Source organism: Montipora capricornis, chromosome 2, assembly GCF_036669925.1.
Source record: "Montipora capricornis isolate CH-2021 chromosome 2, ASM3666992v2, whole genome shotgun sequence".
In the NCBI taxonomy this organism is placed as follows: domain Eukaryota; kingdom Metazoa; phylum Cnidaria; class Anthozoa; order Scleractinia; family Acroporidae; genus Montipora; species Montipora capricornis.
The window spans coordinates 54349958-54369957 of NC_090884.1; the positions used below are offsets into that span (position 1 = coordinate 54349958).

The window sequence follows — 20000 nt, forward strand, 5'->3', positions numbered from 1 at the left end:
TGAGCTACAAGCATTGTTTTTCTTTACCCAAGACAATGCACAACCTCGTTCCCAGGGTCTCTCTTGTAAGAGAGATCCTGGGAACGAGGTTGGACAATGGGCCATTTCCGAGTTGCTGTTTGTCTCTGTTTCGAAGCGAGTCTTGGTGCTCAACTATTGCAAGGGAAATGGTTTTGATTTGCATAAGAATACGCAACTCATTGCCATTTGAATGGTTGTGCACCAGAACTCGCTTTGAAACTGAGGCATGCAGCAACTCGGAAATGGGCTATTCCTGCACCTCCTCATTTCAATAAGCTCTTAGAGCTACAACTGACCGTCCTGATTTTTCAATGACTTTGTGAAGGGCCGCTGCTACTTTAGTTTGAATTTTATTGAATGGGACTTTAAAAGTTCCAAACATATCAACCAAATCGAAAACGCACGAACTACCGCTGCCAAGAAATGGGAGCCGTTCGTACCCTGTTTACGATTTAGTAATGCGATGACCGTAGTCTCCAAAAGGTATCCAATATATTTTCCGCCAGAGACTTTTAATATCAAGGTTTATTCTGGCCCTAAATTGTCTACCCATGAGCGCTTCTGAGGTTACTCTGTCATAGAATAATGGAGCGTTAACCTGCTATGTAAAACGACAACCAAAACAATGCTACCTATGTGCAGGTGGTGGTTACAAATATTGCGATGTAATTTATGTTTCATACTGTACTTTCTGTAGAGTTTTGTCAAGTCTTGTAATGTATTTGATGTAAAGTTCTGTGGGTTTTAAAGGGGCTATGTCGTGTTATTTTAGGGTGTTTGGGGAAATCTTAAGTTAATGACGAGTTGAAACTTGAACAAAGTAATGTGGAATTCCTCTAGCGATAAAATTATCGTGACATCATAAGCAAGATGATTCTGAGCAAAAACGACCCTATATCCAGGCGATTTGCCATAAACTTGAAAAACGTCGGGGCAACTTTTGTCAAGATTACCCAAATGCAATCTGTTTCAATCTTGTCCATTTGTGTCCATCCATGCCTCTCTTTCCTTTTGCTGTATTTCCTTTATGTTCTTCAACAGTTTTAAGTGGTTATTGCAATGTTTCATTTAACTTTTTGGGCATTTTGGGTGTCATGAAATTACATCACTTTGCGTGACATAACTCCTTTTATTATATCTCTCAGATAGTACGCGCGCTGTAATTGGCTAAATTAGCGGGCCGTATTCTACAGTACGGCCCGCTGTACCGCCCGCTAAATTTAAAATTTCGACAAAACATCATCTAGCGAGTTTTTCATGTCATTTCTGTTGCATAAACTTGTACTGAAAACTGCTTGAATCTTGCAAGCAACTATTTCAAACTTAACAGCCAAGAAGATTTAGTTTTTGGGATTTTGGCACGACATTCTTTGTGGCAGTTGAACCTTCCGCTTCACTTTGACTAGCTTCTTTGCCCGCGCGCCGGTTAACCTCAGAGATATAATAAATATATCTTACTAACCTCGTTTTGTCGGCTTTTTATAGTTATTTGTGTCAGATACCGACTTCTTCTGTTTACTTGCGAGAAAAATAGTTTGTAGTTTAGTCTGTGGCCCACTTTGTGTACAGATAGTTTGTTTTTGTAAATTGTAGGGGTGTTATTTATATAAGTGTGGCCATTTCTTATCTACAGGTTCATTTTGAATGGTTGCCCGAATCTCAAACTGCTGAATTTAATATCATGTCGCGGATTGCCCAGAGGATTTAAAACAATACACAGGGAACAGGCCATTCAGGGTCTACGACGTACTCTTTTGGCTGGTGAGGGGGATTCAAATTAGGTACTGCGAGCAAGTACTCCAACATCGTTTCCAGGGTCTCTCATCTTCACGTTTGCCTGGAGCGGGGAGACCACGCGGTCTGTGATTGGAGAACGAAACAGTCGATAATACAACAGAAACAATGCACCAAGCCCTGATAACGAAAGAAGCTACAGGTCGTAGGAACCAATGAAGATAGCAGTCTAGAAGAGCTACCGGATCACTCCTGAAGCGAGCCAGGAGAGACCCTGCCTGGTTGGGTCTGGTCACTTGTCTCCCAAAATCTGGCAGATTGCAAATGTGTTTCTGGCGAAGGGGCATCCAGTGTCAGTTTACCGATACCAGAAGTTGCAAGTAACACTAGAGTTGCTGGTTCCCTCCCGCCTTAATCAGTCTTTTCGTGGCTTCACCTTTCCTTGGACATTTGTATGGAAAACAGAAAAGCCTGCACCCAAATTTAATGATAGCATGACGATGCTTTTGCTTCTCTTGTTTCACTTTATCGCCCATTCTATCCAATACTTTATTCAGAGGTCTCCTCACAGATCCCTTCTTTCCTATGCAAACGCAATACCGGTGACAATAGACGTCTGTTACGCCTTGTTCTTTTGAGTTTAGAATGTGTCGTAGACTTGCACACAAGTCGACATCTTGCTAACTGCGGCAAGCCAGCGAGCCAGCGAACTCAAGAAAACGTACTTTTGGTAAAGTCTAAATTTGTTGGTTTTTTAACTGTGTGCATTTGAGCAAGTTATTCCTGTTTTTAAACTTATTTAATTAAAATCCTTTAACACCCAAACCGGCCAGAACCCCCGGGAGTCAATGGGTTACATGAAAAAGGACGGCTGTCTGGAAATTAAAACGTTCAAAGAGTTGTGTACTTTTACTTCGTTACTGATTCTGGTTTTGAATGATAAAATCAGGGTTTTCGTTTGAGGCCGGAAGCCGGATGTTTCGTTTAGTTCTTTACCATTTAACGTCCGGTACTATAAACTTTAAGATTAGTGGACTTGCTTTTTGTTTCCTTCTCCTTTTTGTTGGGCTTGGGTATCCCAGGAAGCCATGGGCTGAAGAAACACAAGACAATCGTGCAATAAATCCTTCAAACTAAACAAAAAGTCATATCGCCTTATTTTGCAGGATTAAAAGGAACAATCTTTCTGATGACATTTTGGTTGAGCGATAAGTTTAGTTTTCTTTTTTTTTTTTTTCTCCTCCAGTCTCAAGAATGTAAACAGCTTTTCCGAGGGTTTCAGACCTTCTTGAGGGTTCGCTCCCAGTCCATCGGCCTCACAAAGGAAAATAGCTACGTCCGGTACTTTTATTATCAAACCCGGTACTTTGAAAAGCTATCGAAAACCCTGATAAAATACATGAAATGTTCATATATTTGAACTGCGGAAATTAAAATACATGAGAGTTGGAGATTATCACAGTAAAGCAGAAACCTTCACACGGGACTCAAACAAAACATGCGATTGCGTTAAACTGCTCCATCAAGTGAGCTATTAATTTTGCCAACTGGGGCCTGGGGCCTGGGGCCCGTTTCTCGAAAGTCCCGAAAAGCCATCTGTGGAATTGCCAACCGCTTGTTTTGGAAAGCCGGTCTTTCGACATGTTTTCAAGGTAACAAAAAAAAAAATAACTGTGAAGTTTGACGAATTAAACCCTCTCCGTTCTTGAGACACAAAGGGAATTGTGACCCTCGAAAATGACCCGTAAAGTTTCGAGAAACGGGCCCCTGGTCAATTGTGAGTTCAGCTTATATCCCGCTAGAGGTGAATGAATGAACGATGAAGGATATATGGAATGTTCATGTATTTGAATTTTGAAAATGCGGAAATTGAAATTCAATAAGACTGGTTTTCACTAGCGACGCAAGCATTAGAGGGCTTATTTCACCGTGAAAACGGCGTTGACGCAAGCATAACAAGCACAAGGATGAATTTTTTTTTTCTTTTTCCTTGTGCTTACGCTTATGTTGCGTTCGCTTGCGTCGTGTGAAAACGAATCGCAGCATTTCAGTGATGGTATTTTTTACAGGTAACAGGTGATTGCTTTATTAATACAGAAAGTATCCTAAACATGCATAAAACGCTAACTTAAGCCTAATGAGGCCTAAGGTTAGCTTTTATGAATGTTAATAGGATACTTTCTGTATTCATATTCTGCTATCATATTTATTGTTATGGCGTGATTACTTTCCTTTATTTTCATATCTTGTTTTTGTTTTAATGTATTCTAAAGTCGGCAAATTTGAAGGGTACACGTAGCACTGAAATGTTCTATGGGGAGGGAAGGGGGAACACACAGCACTAGTGCTCAGTGTTCGGGGGAACACCAAACGCTGTGACAACGGCTGTGGATCGGCCAATTAAGTTCGACGTCTGAATCAACTGGTGAACTTTTCTTGATTAGTGTTGGTCGAAACTCAAATTAAGTTCGGCTCATGAAGAGTACGGCACCTGAATCGGGCCTAACTAACCGTGGCTCACTTGCTCTGGACAGTACCGCCCTCACGCACGGCTGGTCAGAGGTTAGAACAAACAACGAGAGCTTAACAATATTTAGACATGCCTGAAAGCGGAGATGCTAAATATTTGTCTTTTTTTTTCCAGATATTGTTGTAACTACTAAATTCTCGTCACAATTAATATGCTTGTTTTCTTGTGATTGGTCTTGCTTCTTCTACCGCTGCTCGTCAACATAATTTCGGCATACCTGTTACGCGACCAGTTAAACAGAGAAAATACGTACTTCCAAGCCAAGCCAAAACACTGTAACCATAAAACTCATCTTGCACAAGGCCCGACAAAGGAAAAAACGAGGATTTTTAATTTTTTTTAATTCACGGCTTCACAATAGCAATATTCACTTGCACAAGATTGACAGAAATTTCACGAAAGAATGGATGAAACAACAACAGATAGAGGTTAACTATCAATAGAGTTATTTCAGTAGAGTTATGACTTAGAGTTAGAGTTAACGACTTCCAAAATCCTGAATTCAAGATTTTGGACTGCCAAAATCCTGACTTCAGGATTTTGGAAACTTAACTCTGAACTCTACGACATAACTCTATGAAAATAACTCTAAAGAATAGCTGTCCCCTAACAGATGTAGAATTCGTCCTAAAAATACATGGATGAAAATCGCCAAACAGGCGTGTCATGAAAACAATACCCAACTGTTTTGGGGTCCACTGACATGATACCTTGGGTGTTAAATTCATAATTTCTTTCACTAAATATTCCATTCTATAAATTGTCCTTGGTTTCCTCCGATACTTTGACGGTATCTTCTGGTATCTTGCTGCTATTACGACCGCATAATAACAATATTGCTAAAATATATTTCTACACTCTGATTTGAAATTTTCCGGCTTTAGTGACGTACTTGACTCCTTTGAAAGGCTTGTATTTCTAAAATAAACAGAAAGAGTTTTTCAACCGAATGTTCAGTGTTTTCACAATTGCTTTGATTTAGCACGGTTACCTATGGTGATTGGTTAGAAAATCGGGTCCCACATTTCCAGCCAATAAGAGCCATTAGCTAGAAAACTGGGTGCCATATTTTCAGACCAATAAGAACCAAAAGTAAATTCCCGCGCTTGGCGCCGGCTGCATGTCTTCATTATGATTGGCTCGTTTAAGAAGGCTGGAAATGGTTTTTCGCTGCGCGCGCGCGCGCGTAACCTACACACTAAGGAGCACGCATCAGCTGAATGAATCAAATTTCCGACTATCAAAAGTATGATGGCGCGAACCGGAAATAATACCTGCGGTAAAAAATTGTCTTTATCTCGAAATTTTGCTCGGTGACCTATTTTGATTTTTTGCATTTTCGTATCATTCACGATGGCACTTCAAATAAAAAAGTTTCAGGGGAAGTTATCTAGTACAATTTTCTGTAAACTATAAAACGCCTTTTTCGATCGATCTTAAATTTCGTCTTAGTCTCTAAGAAGTTAAAGGATTAAGGGAGATTTCCAACAAAGAAATAAAAACGGTAGGTCACCGACTTAGTTTTTCAGATAATTTTCAAAAACTGAAATTTAGAGAGCCTTGTTGTGTACCTGGAGTGTTGCCATGGTAACTGATATGACGTCATAAGTGCCCTTAAAGTATTACCCAACAATAGAGTGGCAAAGATATTTATAGTTTACCTACACTATGAAATATCCTTCTTTGGTATCTTTGATCGTTCCACAAACACTATAGCAGCGAAAAACCCTTTCAAGCCTCCTTAATCGTCTGCGTCTGACGACCAAAGAAATTTCTCCAGTTCAGTATAGCGGAGAACAGTTATTGCAAAACACCGAAACACCGATAAATTCTTATTTCCAACCAAATTCGAGTTCCGACCCGCGTTTTTCTTCTTCAATTTATGGCCCAAGAGCCATAAAAATCAAGGCGCCGTAACGTTTAGTGCGGCCTGTGAAAACGACGTTGGAAAGACCTCATTGAATAGAGCAGCAAAAACAAAGTTTTAAACTTTTAACGCTGCTGTGCATTACGGTCCAATGAATTGACCAGTCATAGAGCACGTACTCTCTAAAAGATATTGTAAGGCATGCAAAGCTAAATTTTATTATCTGCGAAGAATCAACACGGGCAGCTCTTGAGTGAACGCTAAGCTTGCAGTTTAAAGTTTTTCGCGCCTTATATTTACCTCTCCATAAATATCCAGTCTGCTGACTTTCAGACTCGAAGCCGCCAGCTGTGAGATTTTGAATTGAACCTAAAAATTGTACGAAAAGAAGAAATGGTTTGTGCGCCAGACAATAAAGCGGCATACAAGTAAACAAACATCCTTTCGAACTCAAAATAATTACATCAGACCTTGGATTATCCATATGGTAACGTTTCGGAATACCTTAGTAATTGCTTGTAAAACCCTGATGAAGAAAGGCAATTGGTGCCTTTCGAAATATTAGTTTTCCAATAATATATATTCCTTCACCGTTCAATCCGCTTTGCTCCTTTTCGTTTTTGTACAAGAAAATGACCATCGACAATATTAACATTCTTTCGATATTCATATTTACCAATCACTGGAGCAAAAGAACCATTTGATTCGACAACCAATCAACCTGTACGATCTGGTTGGAACAATAATGACGACAGCTGAAGTAACGGAGAACGTCGCTATACTTACTGATATCGTGCAGGATTCATCGGGAGGTGGGACACCAGTTTGGAGTGACATCTAGAAAGAGTTAGCAAATCAATAAGGAAGGATACAAGCGATGTTGTAGAGGCAGTCAAGCAAGCGCAGAGCTTAAGGCGGTAAGTTAGGGACGCAGCGCAATGCCACAGCTCCTACAAGTTTTCTATTGCTAAGAGGTTGAGCTCCTTTAAAAGCAAGAATCGTAAGGCCATTCGAGTCAGTGTTCGGTTTGGAGCTCTGAGATTTCTCTTCGTGTGAGTGATGCCGGATGCAGTTATCCTAGACTACACTAACCGTCCCTTTGAACAACTGGGGTCAGGTGTGCAGCCTCTCTATGTCACGCTCCTCGACTGGAATGAAGATGCGGCTTGACTGACTTTGAAAGAACTGTTGGTAGTCTGCGTAAAGTTATCACCACTACAGTACCGCCGAAACAGAGGCCACGAACCTCTTTACAACCACTAATTTGATTGATGAAGGAGTTAAGTTTCTAAAGAAATTATGGTGCCCCGTCGGTGAGGAAGTGAAATACAGGAACGGGATTATCAACTGGCAAGAGAAAATTAAGGAGGCAGAGAGGGAGTCGCCCAATCTAGCCCTTGGGATACGTTGATTCCAGTTGGGTTGTTTTCAGATGTCACAAAAAACGGAAGTGTGTCTCTCAAGACGTCCGCAAAGTCAGAAGAATTCCAGGTGGAATTACGGTTTGTTGAGGAACACGACTTTCAGAGGTAAGGAAATTGGTACATCTATGCCCGGAGTGGGAGATAGATTCCACAATTTCTTGTATAATCTAATGGCTGGCAGGGCCGTAGCCAGAAAAAAATTATGACTGAGGCAATGTCCATGGTTAAATTATCTTCGCAGGTATTCTAGGTGTTTATGATGAGCACATTTTAAAGACAACGCCGGAATCACGATTTACTTTAAAAAATCACGAAAAAATGACTGAGGCAAGTGCCTCGGTTTGCCTCATACTGGTTACGGCCCTGGCTTGTTGGATGAAGAATAGGATTCCGAAAGCCATTACGCAACGCCAGATGAATTCATATGACGTCATGCTTTACAATAGTGACGGACCTCTCGGGAAACAGGCGTCCGATCTTAAATTGACTTTTGTGAAATTAACATATCCCGGCCAACGCCCTTAGTACACTCCCTCTCTCCCTCATTTTCTGTTGCAAGTGGTAAAATGACCACCGTAAAGAAATTGGAACGTTGATCTTTCCCGCGTTTGCCCTTCGTCGGAAGGTATAGGAGACAGCTCTACTGTGTTACGGTTAGGCTTCATTGTTTCCGTTGTATATTTTTTGTGCCAATTGTTTTCTCAACCACTCAAAAGAACCGCCGTAAGAGCTGTGTACTGACCCCACCGAAAACTCTGGAAATACATTGTGTAGTGTCTCCATAATTCCGGAGACTTGCGACTCTCAGAACAAAATGAAGGAAGAAAATTAACTTACGTTTCCTCTCAGATTAGGCAGCTTCTGGGGTAGTATTTTACCTATCTATAACAAATTTCAAAGATTCTTATCACACAAGAGGCTATTTCTCCTTCTGAGTGAATAAAGTCCCACCTAGTTGCTTCCATTTCATGTGTATTAATAAGTAATTAATCACATGATTTTTCTCGTGCAATTTGGAATAAATAAGCACTTGTAAATCACACTCGCCCATAATTTTGTTCGTCATTGAAAAACATTTACTCGTGCTTATTTATTCCAAATTGCACTCGAAATCATGAGATTATCTCTATAATTTCATGTACAATTGTACATAGGCCATAATTTGAACTAGAAAAACAAGGAGCAGTCACTAACACAACAGTATACGAAAAGGAGGTTAGTAGTAGTATTTATTATAACTCTACAATCCTGGATAAAAAGTAATTGAGACCTTTCTCAAGTTTAGTGCTTTTAGACAATAACTACAATAAAAGCCCAATGCTGTTTATGGAGAAGTGCAAATAAACAAGGTATCGCACAACATTTTTTTTTTGGGGGGGGGGGGGGAGGGGGAGTAGTGTTCACAACTAAGATTTATTTTATTGAATTAAAATTGTTTAGATAAGGATGAATATTAAATAGAAATTGAGCAGCAAAATTTCCTAAATGGCCATACTGGACTTAGAATACAGTTTGCTTAGTTACACAATAGAGCATGTACTATATGATAGGCATAGCAAAACTATTCACAAATACTTTTGAAGGAATTGAAAAGAAACTTACATCCCAGACAAGTTCTTTCTTGACAGGGTCAAATGAACAGCTACCAACTGCAACAAAAATAATGTGTTGTGGCTTAAACGTGGCTTCAATTATTAAGTGACGAGTGAAATTAGGGAATATTTCACACATGTTTTGTCCAAAATCAAATAATGCTCAAGTGAGATTATTCCCTAATTTCATGAGTATACCATTTGATTAGCTATAAATATCATGGGTGAAAAACTACTTCTCTCTTACTTAAACCTGGACGCCATTTTGGCACTGCAGGAAAAGATGCCATGGCAACATGTAATGCTAAAATTTTGCACCAAAATTATTAAGGAGTAATTTGTCACCCCTGATATTAGAGAAATAATAATACAACATGAGAAGCAAATCTGAGTGAATAATAATGAGAGTGGGCTATGGATTAATAAGGAAAATTTATTACAGATTGCTAGGGACAACTGGAAAGTTAATCTAAATTGTGCAATACATGTCTGAAATAGATGGTAACATTTGAAGTGTGTCCGGATTTACATATGGGATACACTGGTTCATGTACATGTGATTGTTGCCCTCATGAACTAGATTCCTTACATGTACCTACAGTGTAGGTTTCAAATGTCTTCATTTAATGCAAGAATTGCAACCGACCGGACCAGTAATGAACATTGAAAACGGCCTCATGAAACTTGGCACTGAAGCAACACTTTTATTTATAATCACAAATGGTTTTGCATCTTACCCGAGGGAGTAAGGTTGACATTTAACACTTGTTTTGGAAATGGAACCGTGACAACCACATCCTCCACCTACCAATGAACAAAAGCAACAAAGCACACTTCAGCAAACATATCATTCTTGTACTGTATTTTGTTGTTGTCATTGTTGTTGCAATAATTGGTGTATATCACCCCTTCCTAGCAAGTTCAACACAGGCCAATTCTTTCTTCCATTTGATGATGGTCTTGTTATAAGAACGAAAAACATCTTTTACAATTATTATTTCCCTGTTTGTTGTGCATTTCTTGCTTATACTTATATTGTAAGTTACCAAGATGTTTCCAGTTTTTTTTTTTTGTTATCATGTTGCATTTTCTTCATTTGTCAGCGGAAAAAGGCCACTTGAGTAAAGCAAGTTACTGTAATATGCCCAAAACACGTGCGGGTGTTTCATCAGGGTTTCCAAACACAGAGAAACAGATGAAAGAATGACGCCATAGGCGGAGTGCAAGTATTGTCATGGTAACGAACACGATTAACTAATAAAACGTGAGCTTCGTCCTCATTGTAAGATACTTTTGTGCTTCAATAATTATAATTCTTCTCTACTACAGTCTGTATGTACATTAACATTTTTATTGCAAAACTTTACATTATCATGATTTGCTTTTCATAACTTCCATATCTTATTTCATGTTACACAACATGCAAGCTTTAGCGGTTGGTCACCACTTTTTCATCATTGCAAAAATTAAATGAATAAAACAAGTTGTTTTAAATCATTCTGGACATTTCATCAATATCAATGTAATAAACAGAACATTACATGGACGCTTGGGGATAAGAATTTTCTCTTCTCGTGCTGAAAGTATCTCTCACTCATTTGCTTCGCTCACTCGTGAGAGATACATGTACTTTCAGCACTCGAAGATAAAATTGGTATTCCCGTGCGCCCATGTAATATCTTCTAAAGATATATCTGATGCATGCAAATTTCCCATGATTTCCACAAATCTTGTTTGGTCGATTTTCTTGATGTAAATGCTTTATTCTATGTGTAAGTACTAAACCAATGCAATGATGAGCAAACTTGTCTGGCGTTAGACAGAGTATAATCTATCAAATCTCACTCCCAGGAGTCAATGGGGTAACACAGAATGCTCTTGTTAAATGAATACCATAGTTTAAAATACTAGTTGCGTCACATAACCACTTGGCTTAACAGCAAGCACACTTCCTCTTCTTCTCACCTTTCGATTGCAATGTAAGTGCACATGCCTAAAGGTCTGAATGAAAAAGGGGCTGTTCATAGCCTGCTGACAAAAGCCATCTACCCAAGCAAGGAGATAGTTACCTCCACTTTGTAGCTTCTTTAAAACTAAATTTATCACAGATTTTAAAGTGGTACTACGACCAAAAAACGATTTCTTTTTTTTCTTTGGATTTCAAAACTATGTTAACTAAACACTAAATGATCCAAGTTTTAAGTTCTGATTTTAAAAAAACACCTGTCTATTTTAACTGCAATTTTCTTATTTATTGGTCCGCCATTACTAACTTTAAAATCTTGAGAGAGCTGGGTCGAGGAGAAAATGACGTCAAAGACTCACTAGTTTAAGAATGCAATGCGTGTGTACGCGGTTGAATTAATATGCAGCACGGGAGTTTCGGGCTTTCAGACTTTTAAACCCGTGTTTTGCATATATAATAAATTGCGTTTACACGCTGAAATTTTAAGCTAGTGAGTAAATGACGTCATTTTCTCTAGATCCAACCCTCTGATGCCCAATCGGTCAGTTGTGAACGTGAGTAATGGCGGACCGTGAAATCCAAAACTTACACTCAAAATAAACAACCTTTGGATAAAACTCAAAGCTCAAAATTTTGCCAGTTGGGTGTTAAGCGAACACGCTTTCAAAATTTGAAGAAAATAAGGATATGATTTTTTGATCATAGTACCACTTTAAGGTAATAATTATTATCATGATAAAATATCTTATTTTAACTTCATGAATTTAATTTATTTTCTACTGTTTTATTATTTTTTAAAATCAATATGAATTTACAGTTCATGTGATGCCACAAGATTTTTAACCAGCTTAAGTTATTTTATTATTTCACTATTAGGCCATTTTATCATATTTGGTCAAGAGAATGCGCAAAATATGAGACGGTAATACACTGTAGTGTCCTGGTTTGACCGGTTCAGAACAGAGCAAATACGGACGGAACGGGAGATTTTCAATGAACGAAATTGTTTTCAACATGATACAAAGCCTGAGAATTATGTAAGCTTGTCATCGCTTGTCACTTGTCATTTCGTTTAATCATACAATCAATCAAATAAAGGACATTTGGCTGGCTTTCTGTGCTGTTTACTGTACATAGTTCACAAGCGCCCTGAAGGACAGATGATGCATTTTTTTTAGAAACGCTCTTACTAAATTAAATAAAATTGAAGCAAAATAACACCTTTTTGTATAGTGGAACAATAAATCTCTTATTCAATGGTTTAACACATACATGTACTGGTAATACTCGCAACATTTTGCTCATTGCTCATATTTTTCCTTGCCCCTGCGGGGCTTGGAAAAATACTACGCAACTCACAAAATATCCATGCGTATTATTAATTATGTTAAACCATCAAATAAGATGTATTAACGTACAGTAGCTGTACATTTAAAATCAGCCTATCAATACCACACACCAATTTTCCCATTGTCTGTTTAGGGCCAACAGTGAGGTCAAATCTCCCAGAACCTCCCTGCAACAAATATATATAAAGGCATTAACCCAGTTCGTAGACTAAGTACAAAAAGCATCACATTGTACATGTACATGTAGACAGATGATCCTTGTTTGAAAAAGGGAATTTCTAGAGATCAACCCCGCTGTGCAAGAGAGAGTGAACAATTTATAACATTAAATTTTGTTAACCACTCATTTAACATATAGTGAAGTAATGTACAAGTCCTGCCAAGATTATTCCTGTGTGACACAAAGGCCTTAGTTAGCAAATAAAAAGCCATGGTAAAACTTCAACAAATTTGGCACAACTACAATTATAATGATTCGAATTGCACAGGAAACGCGACAAGAGGTGGTAACTGTACTTAAACCATGGAGCTATTTATAGATAATAAGTGATGTTAGAGATAATAATGATGGTTTGCTAATTTTCACACAGTACTGTAAGTTGCTCTTTTCACCGCCACAATCTCCCTTTTAAGGCCAATCAATTCTACACATGCACGCTACAACTTGAAGGAATTATTCAAATTTCCTTTTACCTCCTGGTAAGTTATCTGGGGTTTTGCATAAACTGGGATAGCAACAGTTCTATGAAGGAAAACATGGACATCATGATGAGAGATCAAATATACTTTCTGACAATAGACAGTATTACTGATGTACACTGCATGTTCATTGTACCACACGAACCATTAGTTCTTTTAGGCAACCTTTCTACATGTACAAGACTACGTGCAATTACGTGTGTACACGTAAAGTATCACAAGCAAGTTGTGGCTATTATGGATATTAAATTTTAAAGCATAACATGAAGCTTTTATAATAAGGTACACTGTTGGCAACTCACATGCACAAAACAACATTCTGGACACATCACCTGAATTCCTAAATAGTAAACTTGCTTTCAGTTAATAAATGATGAGCTGTGTTTTCACTGATCTCATTAAGTAAACTTGCTCATTTGTCACTGTAACTTGAGTTGAGTGTCCTTCGGGGAAAAAAATTAATACGTACACATGCTAATTATTTTCAATAAATTCCTAACAAACAATTCAGAAGAAAGCTTAATAACTGTAGTTTACCATAAAAATAATAGTTTAAGTGAATTTTCCGTTTAGTACACCCAAGTGTTAGGAGTCAGTAAGACATCAAATCACCGCGGGGTTCTTCTACTGTATTTTATATTGGGTATCGGATGCCATATCACAAGCAAAATGACTGCACAGCTTTATTCACAAGGAATCAATCTGTTCAATAACAGCGTGTCAGGCTTTTTTGATACAGTGTATCTAGATATCCGCATCCAAAGTTGGAGTAGCTGAAAATATGTGAGACTATAATGTTGCGTAAATGGACACCACAGGAAAAAATTAATATCTTGATTTCAGATCTGAATTTCCCGACACACTTCCGTTTGTCATTACATTTATCTCTGGAAGGTTTTTCACATCTCACCGGCTCCCGACGCTTACTAACAGGAAAACTCTGTTAAACTATATTTTATTGTAAAACACATTTACTTAGCTTTCTTCTGATGTATAGTTTGTTAGGATTTTATTGAAAGTAGCAATTTTTTTTCCCAAAGGACACGTGCAAAGGTGGGAAGTATAACCTTAAGTTCTCCCCAATGTATCTGTCCATACATGTAGATTATGTGGTAACAAACAAACGAAGGGGGTATTTTCTAGAGAAACTGCGGTGAGTGAAACACGAAAACTTGGTTTAATTAATTTACCGAACAAGTTGATAAAGGTAAATCAACCACTATAATAAGAAAGATTTGCGAGTGCCAGCCTTTCATCAATTCTCAAGTTTTCATAATAATATTATTATGGTGATACATACACATGTAGCTGTTAGAGAACTCGCCTCCCAACAACGCCGCCTGGGTTTGATTCCCAGACTTGGCATCAGATAATATGAGTTCAGTTTGTTGGTTCTCTACTCTGCTCTGAGAGATTTTCTCCAGTTGAGCACTCTGGTTTCCCCTTTCCTCAAAAACCAGCCTACGTAATTGATTTGATTTATTTCAATCTGTACAGTTTCCCCAATCAGTGCCCCAGAACCAAATACAGATTTAAAGATGGTGCCTACTATTGCTATTGCCCAAACGTTCTGCGCATCTCGAGATACTCGGATTTCTTATCGGCGGTGCTTATTAATACAGGGATATTTTTGTGCGGTTCAAAACTTTGCGGAGAAAGCAGAACTTACATGTAGCAAGTGCTCTTGATATCCAAAAAGACAATTGGGGGTAACTGTGCATTTTTCAGAGATAATTAAGCTTCCATTTGGAAAAGAATGCCACACATTGCTTTGTATTTTAAATCTTTTTACAAAATATTGTTGATTAATTATCTTCCGAAAATGCGTGGTTACCCCCAATTTTCTTTTTGGATTTCAATAACACTTGTTAAGATCTGCTTTTCCCGCATAGTCAGTAAACCGCGCAAAAATACCTTTGAATTAGTAGGCACCGTCCTTAACACTTTAAAGTTCAATTGTATTCTCAGGGGAAGGGTAGTACAGTAAGCATAAAACCTCTTTCACACACACAAATCTTAAGACCTCTTTTATCTCACCTACCCAGTTGTGATGTGGTAAGATAGGAGTCTATAATTTCCATCAGGAGGCACAAAGGACAAGATTTTCTCACTCTACAAAAAGAATCATCGGAGTGGTTTATAAAATGCTTAACCTCCAGCCGCTCACTTTAATATAACCAATGGCTAACTATTGTGCTTCTCCTAAAGTGAAAGGCATTTCACCTTTGTTGCTTGAAGCAACGTCAACACTTCAGTTTCTCACAGAATTGTCTTCTACAAAAGGCTTTCAATTTGTCCTCCTGGCTAGACGTTTTTAAATATTGAGTTACTCTTCATACTCACTTCCCATCTTTTTAATCTCACACAAGGGTGAAAACTGGGATCCTCTAGCAACCTTGAATTCACAAAAGATAAGGACAAATCTGGCATTCCTGACAGTTTACAACAGGAGTCAATCTGTGAAAAAAGGTACAGTAGGTCTGTGTCGACTCAAACTTGTGTAAAGGAGAAATTAAAATAGTCCTTTCTTAAATTATGTTAGAAAAGATTCAAAGACACTAACCACTCCCTGGATTTCTGTAAATACAGTTGAACCCTGTTAAGAGAAAATAGCAAGGGATGATTGCTGTGTATAAGAATACATACATGTACATAAAAAACAAAAATGTTTACTCACATGTTTGTCAATAATGCAGTCAATTTCCTCAACAACATCAAAATAAACCTGCAAGAAAGAACACCAAGTTAATCTCTGGACAGAATCTTTGCATATTTGAATGATAAATATAACTTACATGTACATTGTATAAAATTTCAAACATTAAATTGATAACATTAATAATTTAATGGTTGTTACAATGATAATTAATACTAATAATAATAATTTATTCCATAATAAAATAGAAATACCTCATTGTGTGTATATTTTACTCCTGTTCGTCTCCAAGGCACATTAGATAATTGACCAGTGGGTAAATGAGAGCTAACACTGTTTAAGACAAGAAAAGATAAATATTTTGAAAACCCGCTCGTCAGCTGTGACTTTTGGAAAGGAATTTTGCCTACATTAATTAATTAAGGACGGTGCATACTAATTAAAGATATTTTTGCCCCAGTGTGTGATTATGCAAGAAATGTAGATCTTAACAAGTGTTATTGAAATCCAAAAAGAAAATTGGGGGTAACCACGCATTTTTCAAAGATAATTCATGAATAATATTTGTAAAAAGCTGTAAAATACAAAGCAATGTATGGCGTTCTTTCTCAAATTGAAACTTAATTATCTCTCAAAAATGCATGGTTACCCCCAATTTTCTTTTTGAATACCAAGTCTTAGAGTACTTATTAAGATGTACTTTCTCCGGATAGTTTTGAACCGCGCAAAAATATCCCTGTATTAGTGAGCATCGGCGATAGGAAATCCGAGTATCTGGAGATGTGCCGAACGTATGCGCAATAACAATTATAGTAGGCAGCGTCCTTAAGAGTCACTGAGCTCCAATGCAATAATTATTTTTTGAGCAGTAATTCCTAAACCAGTCTATAAAAGAGGAGTTTCAGTAAGCTCAGAGTCAAACCAGGTGAAGCATAATTATATCCCCACTGATGACAAGATCGATACATGCACATGTACCGGTACTACATGGGTGTGTTCCTGAACAATGAATGTATATAATCTCTGTGGATGATGGTGACAACAAGTGCTCTCATTGATATAAACAAAAGGTGCCATCACATTTAATTTTAAATCAAAACAATAAAATTATAACAATTGCACTCGAAACTTAAATCACAAGTCCTACATGTACATGTAGTAAAGTAGGGCTGGCCTGAGCAATAAATTTGTGAAGCACCCACAACAAATTTATAAGAACTCTTGCCTATCATGTCAACTGTGTATGTGACCAGGGATCATTTTTGCAACTTGGCAATATAATTAAGCTTCACTTAATTGATAAGTTATATCAATGGCCACTTCAAACAACATACAGTGTATTCATATGAAGTTACCGGCAGAATCCACTTCATGTACAATGTACATCTTGAAATGACCTGGTTTGCTTGTAATCTGAGACTAAAAGTTATTGTATTCACCATAGATCAATGACACAATCATTGCATTGCTAAAATTATCTTCATGGTCCTTACATGTACATTATATGATATGGCTGTATCCCAAAAAAGCAGCTTGACTTACTGTGATCCACCAGTTACTGTATTGACCACTTGTCTGACAATGCTGGGAGGATTTATGAGTTCCCGCAAGATGTTAGGCTCTGTTGCTAAGGGAAAACCATTGTCCAGCATCTCCTCAAGTAACTACATGTAACAAAGCAAAGTAGTAGTAATAATACAATGTACCGGTAATTATTTTATAATAATAATAATAATAATAATAATAATAATAATAATAATAATAATAACAGTGTTCTCACCAGGCCGCGCCATTGCGGGATTCCCGCAGTTTCAAAACAAATGACGCACTAAGATGATATAAAAGGGCCATCAGGGCGCAAAGAAGAAAAACAAAAGCTAAAAAGAAAATCCAATGTCTAAAAATCAGTCATACTCGAGGTTCGATCGAGCGATCAATGATTCCTATAACAGGCATTATGATTGGCTGGGCGTGTGAACACATAAGCCAATGAGCGGCGTTGTTGCATTTAAGAATACACGTGCTTGAATTGTCCGCCATATTTGTTTATGAATATTTCATTTGTGCGTTAATTTATGGAAAACAGAAAAAAAACAAGGAAGTTTGGATTCTTTTTTCTGTAGTAAAGCGAAGCAGCCAAAATTGCAGTTAAATGAAGAACCTGATAACGTCAAAGAAACAGGAACACCAGTAGAAGCCGAGAAACTGACGCAAAGAAGGTTCCAGCAATCGTGGAAAACAAAATACGTATGGCTTAAATATGACGAGGCTTCATTTTTGGAGCTTGGACACTCACACATCAAAATTTAACAACTTAAATTGTTTTGTATTCATTTTATTCACATATTGACATTCTACAGCAATTATATATGTATATAAAGTAAAGTACAGTGTGTTATTAAAATTACTTTCAGTAATGATGAGACTGTGGTCAAAGATAACGTTGTTAAGCTGTCTACCAATACCGTCTACCAATACATTTGAATTCCATAACGACCCAGTCTATCTCTCAAATGACCCACTTTTTTTGTCTTAATGGGCCCCTCGACCCCAAGATGCAAAATCCTGGTGAGAACACTGTAATAATAATAATAAATTTTATTTATCTTGGGACACTATACACATGTACATAATTAGAAATCAAGTCAAACACTGGTTTTTGAGGAGAGGAGAAAACTAGAGTGCCTGGAAAAAAACCACTTGGAGTAGAAAAGAAAACCAACAAACTCAACACACATGAGGCAGAGCCTGGGAATTAAACCAGGGCCACATTGGTGGGAAGCATTAGTGCTGCCACCTTCACACCATACACGTAAATGACAGTTTTAACTGTTGAGGATTATTTTTAATTAGTAGACTAAGTCCATATGTAGTACAAAAATAATAAATAAATACATGTATAGCCTTCCTTAAAGTCACAAATGGTACAGTAGTGGTAGTGGTAGTGGTAGTGGTAGTAGTAGTGGTAGTGGTAGTGGTAGTGGTAGTGGTAGTAGTGGTAGTGGTAGTGGTAGTAGTGGTAGTGGTAGTGACCTAGTGGTAGTGGTAGTGGTAGTAGTAGTAGTGGTAGTAGTTACTCCTGTGTCAGTTAGAGCAATCCATAGTCTGCTTACGGGCAAGTGGCCCATTACACCGGAGCTTATTCCCAGTTTCTGTAGCATGAAGTGCCTAGGAGTATTTCTACGCACCCACTCCTCCTGGATGGGATGGTAGTCTATTGCAGGGCTACACCCAGCATTAAATTCGCCGGTACCATTTTATACACCAGGGTGGAGAGAGGCACCATGAGAGTAAAGAGTCTTGCCCAAGAACACAACACAGTGTCCCTGTCTAGGGCACAAACCCGGACCACTCTCTCGGGAGTCGAATCCATGGAACAGTCCTATAATTCTCACCTCAAATACAATAACAATATGTTCTTTGATGGATGTCTCAGTACAACTGTTGAAGTATTCTGTAAAGGTATCCACCACTCTGTGCAAAAACTCAATAACAAACAGTGGGGGCACTGAGGAAAAAACAATAATATTTAACAAAAAATTAATAATTATTAATCATGCAGTATCACTTTTAGAAACAACTTTTACTACTTTTATGAACACATGATCAGTAACACATTTTTTCCCCCAAAAAAGAAAAAAAATTAATAAATTAATAAAACAACAACGTCAACAAAGGAGACGCTTCCTAATTGAGTGGTTGGGTGTGCTGACACAGTGTAACATTCGTGGGCGGCCTGTGCATGTTTCAAGTGCAAGAAATCAAGAAAAGAGGTTGTCGGTCAGTTCCAAATCGAAACGTCACTGACAATAGCATCCAGCATGCCGAGCATTTTGAGATGTCACAATAAATAGTATATTTTCGTCATTTGGTCCCGTGGTTTTGGATCTGACTTCAACAAACTACAAGGTAAGATCAATCTCTTCTTGGATCAAAGCCTGATGAGGAAAATATCAATTTACTATTGCTAGAGCTTTTGTCCAAACACAATGCCTACGATTCCTGGAGCTTTGGCAACACCTGTGATGTCCAAACAGCACATTCTATCATATTGTTGCTGTCACAAATCTTGAAAATGAAACTACCGGTACTCAATGAAATGAAATAAGTCGCACTAGGCACAAATAGAGTGAAATGAGTCATGGTACTCCTTTTTATTATT

The 20000-nt window shown here is 37.9% G+C and overlaps 2 protein-coding genes across 2 annotated transcripts in view; one reads left to right on the top strand and one right to left on the bottom strand.

The window, feature by feature from the left end:
* Positions 1-2661, top strand: part of LOC138027201 (F-box/LRR-repeat protein 6-like) — a 12961-nt gene extending 10300 nt beyond the window's left edge. Inside the window, exon 11 of the mRNA XM_068874749.1 lies at positions 1655-2661. Within this exon, the coding sequence (XP_068730850.1) occupies positions 1655-1802 (148 nt within the window). The 3' untranslated portion in view covers positions 1803-2661. The remainder of the gene's footprint in view (positions 1-1654) is intronic.
* Positions 2662-4609: 1948 nt separating this feature from the next.
* Positions 4610-20000, bottom strand: part of LOC138027211 (AP-3 complex subunit mu-1-like) — a 21207-nt gene continuing 5816 nt past the window's right edge. Inside the window, exons 4-18 of the mRNA XM_068874760.1 lie at positions 19234-19346; positions 17381-17502; positions 16093-16171; positions 15860-15907; positions 15746-15778; positions 15526-15639; positions 15224-15294; positions 13177-13225; positions 12594-12650; positions 9906-9972; positions 9179-9225; positions 8414-8458; positions 6939-6989; positions 6453-6521; positions 4610-5203 (exon numbers count right to left, since the gene is read on the bottom strand). Of these exons, the coding sequence (XP_068730861.1) occupies positions 5138-5203; positions 6453-6521; positions 6939-6989; positions 8414-8458; positions 9179-9225; positions 9906-9972; positions 12594-12650; positions 13177-13225; positions 15224-15294; positions 15526-15639; positions 15746-15778; positions 15860-15907; positions 16093-16171; positions 17381-17502; positions 19234-19346 (1031 nt within the window). The 3' untranslated portion in view covers positions 4610-5137. The remainder of the gene's footprint in view (positions 5204-6452; positions 6522-6938; positions 6990-8413; positions 8459-9178; positions 9226-9905; positions 9973-12593; positions 12651-13176; positions 13226-15223; positions 15295-15525; positions 15640-15745; positions 15779-15859; positions 15908-16092; positions 16172-17380; positions 17503-19233; positions 19347-20000) is intronic.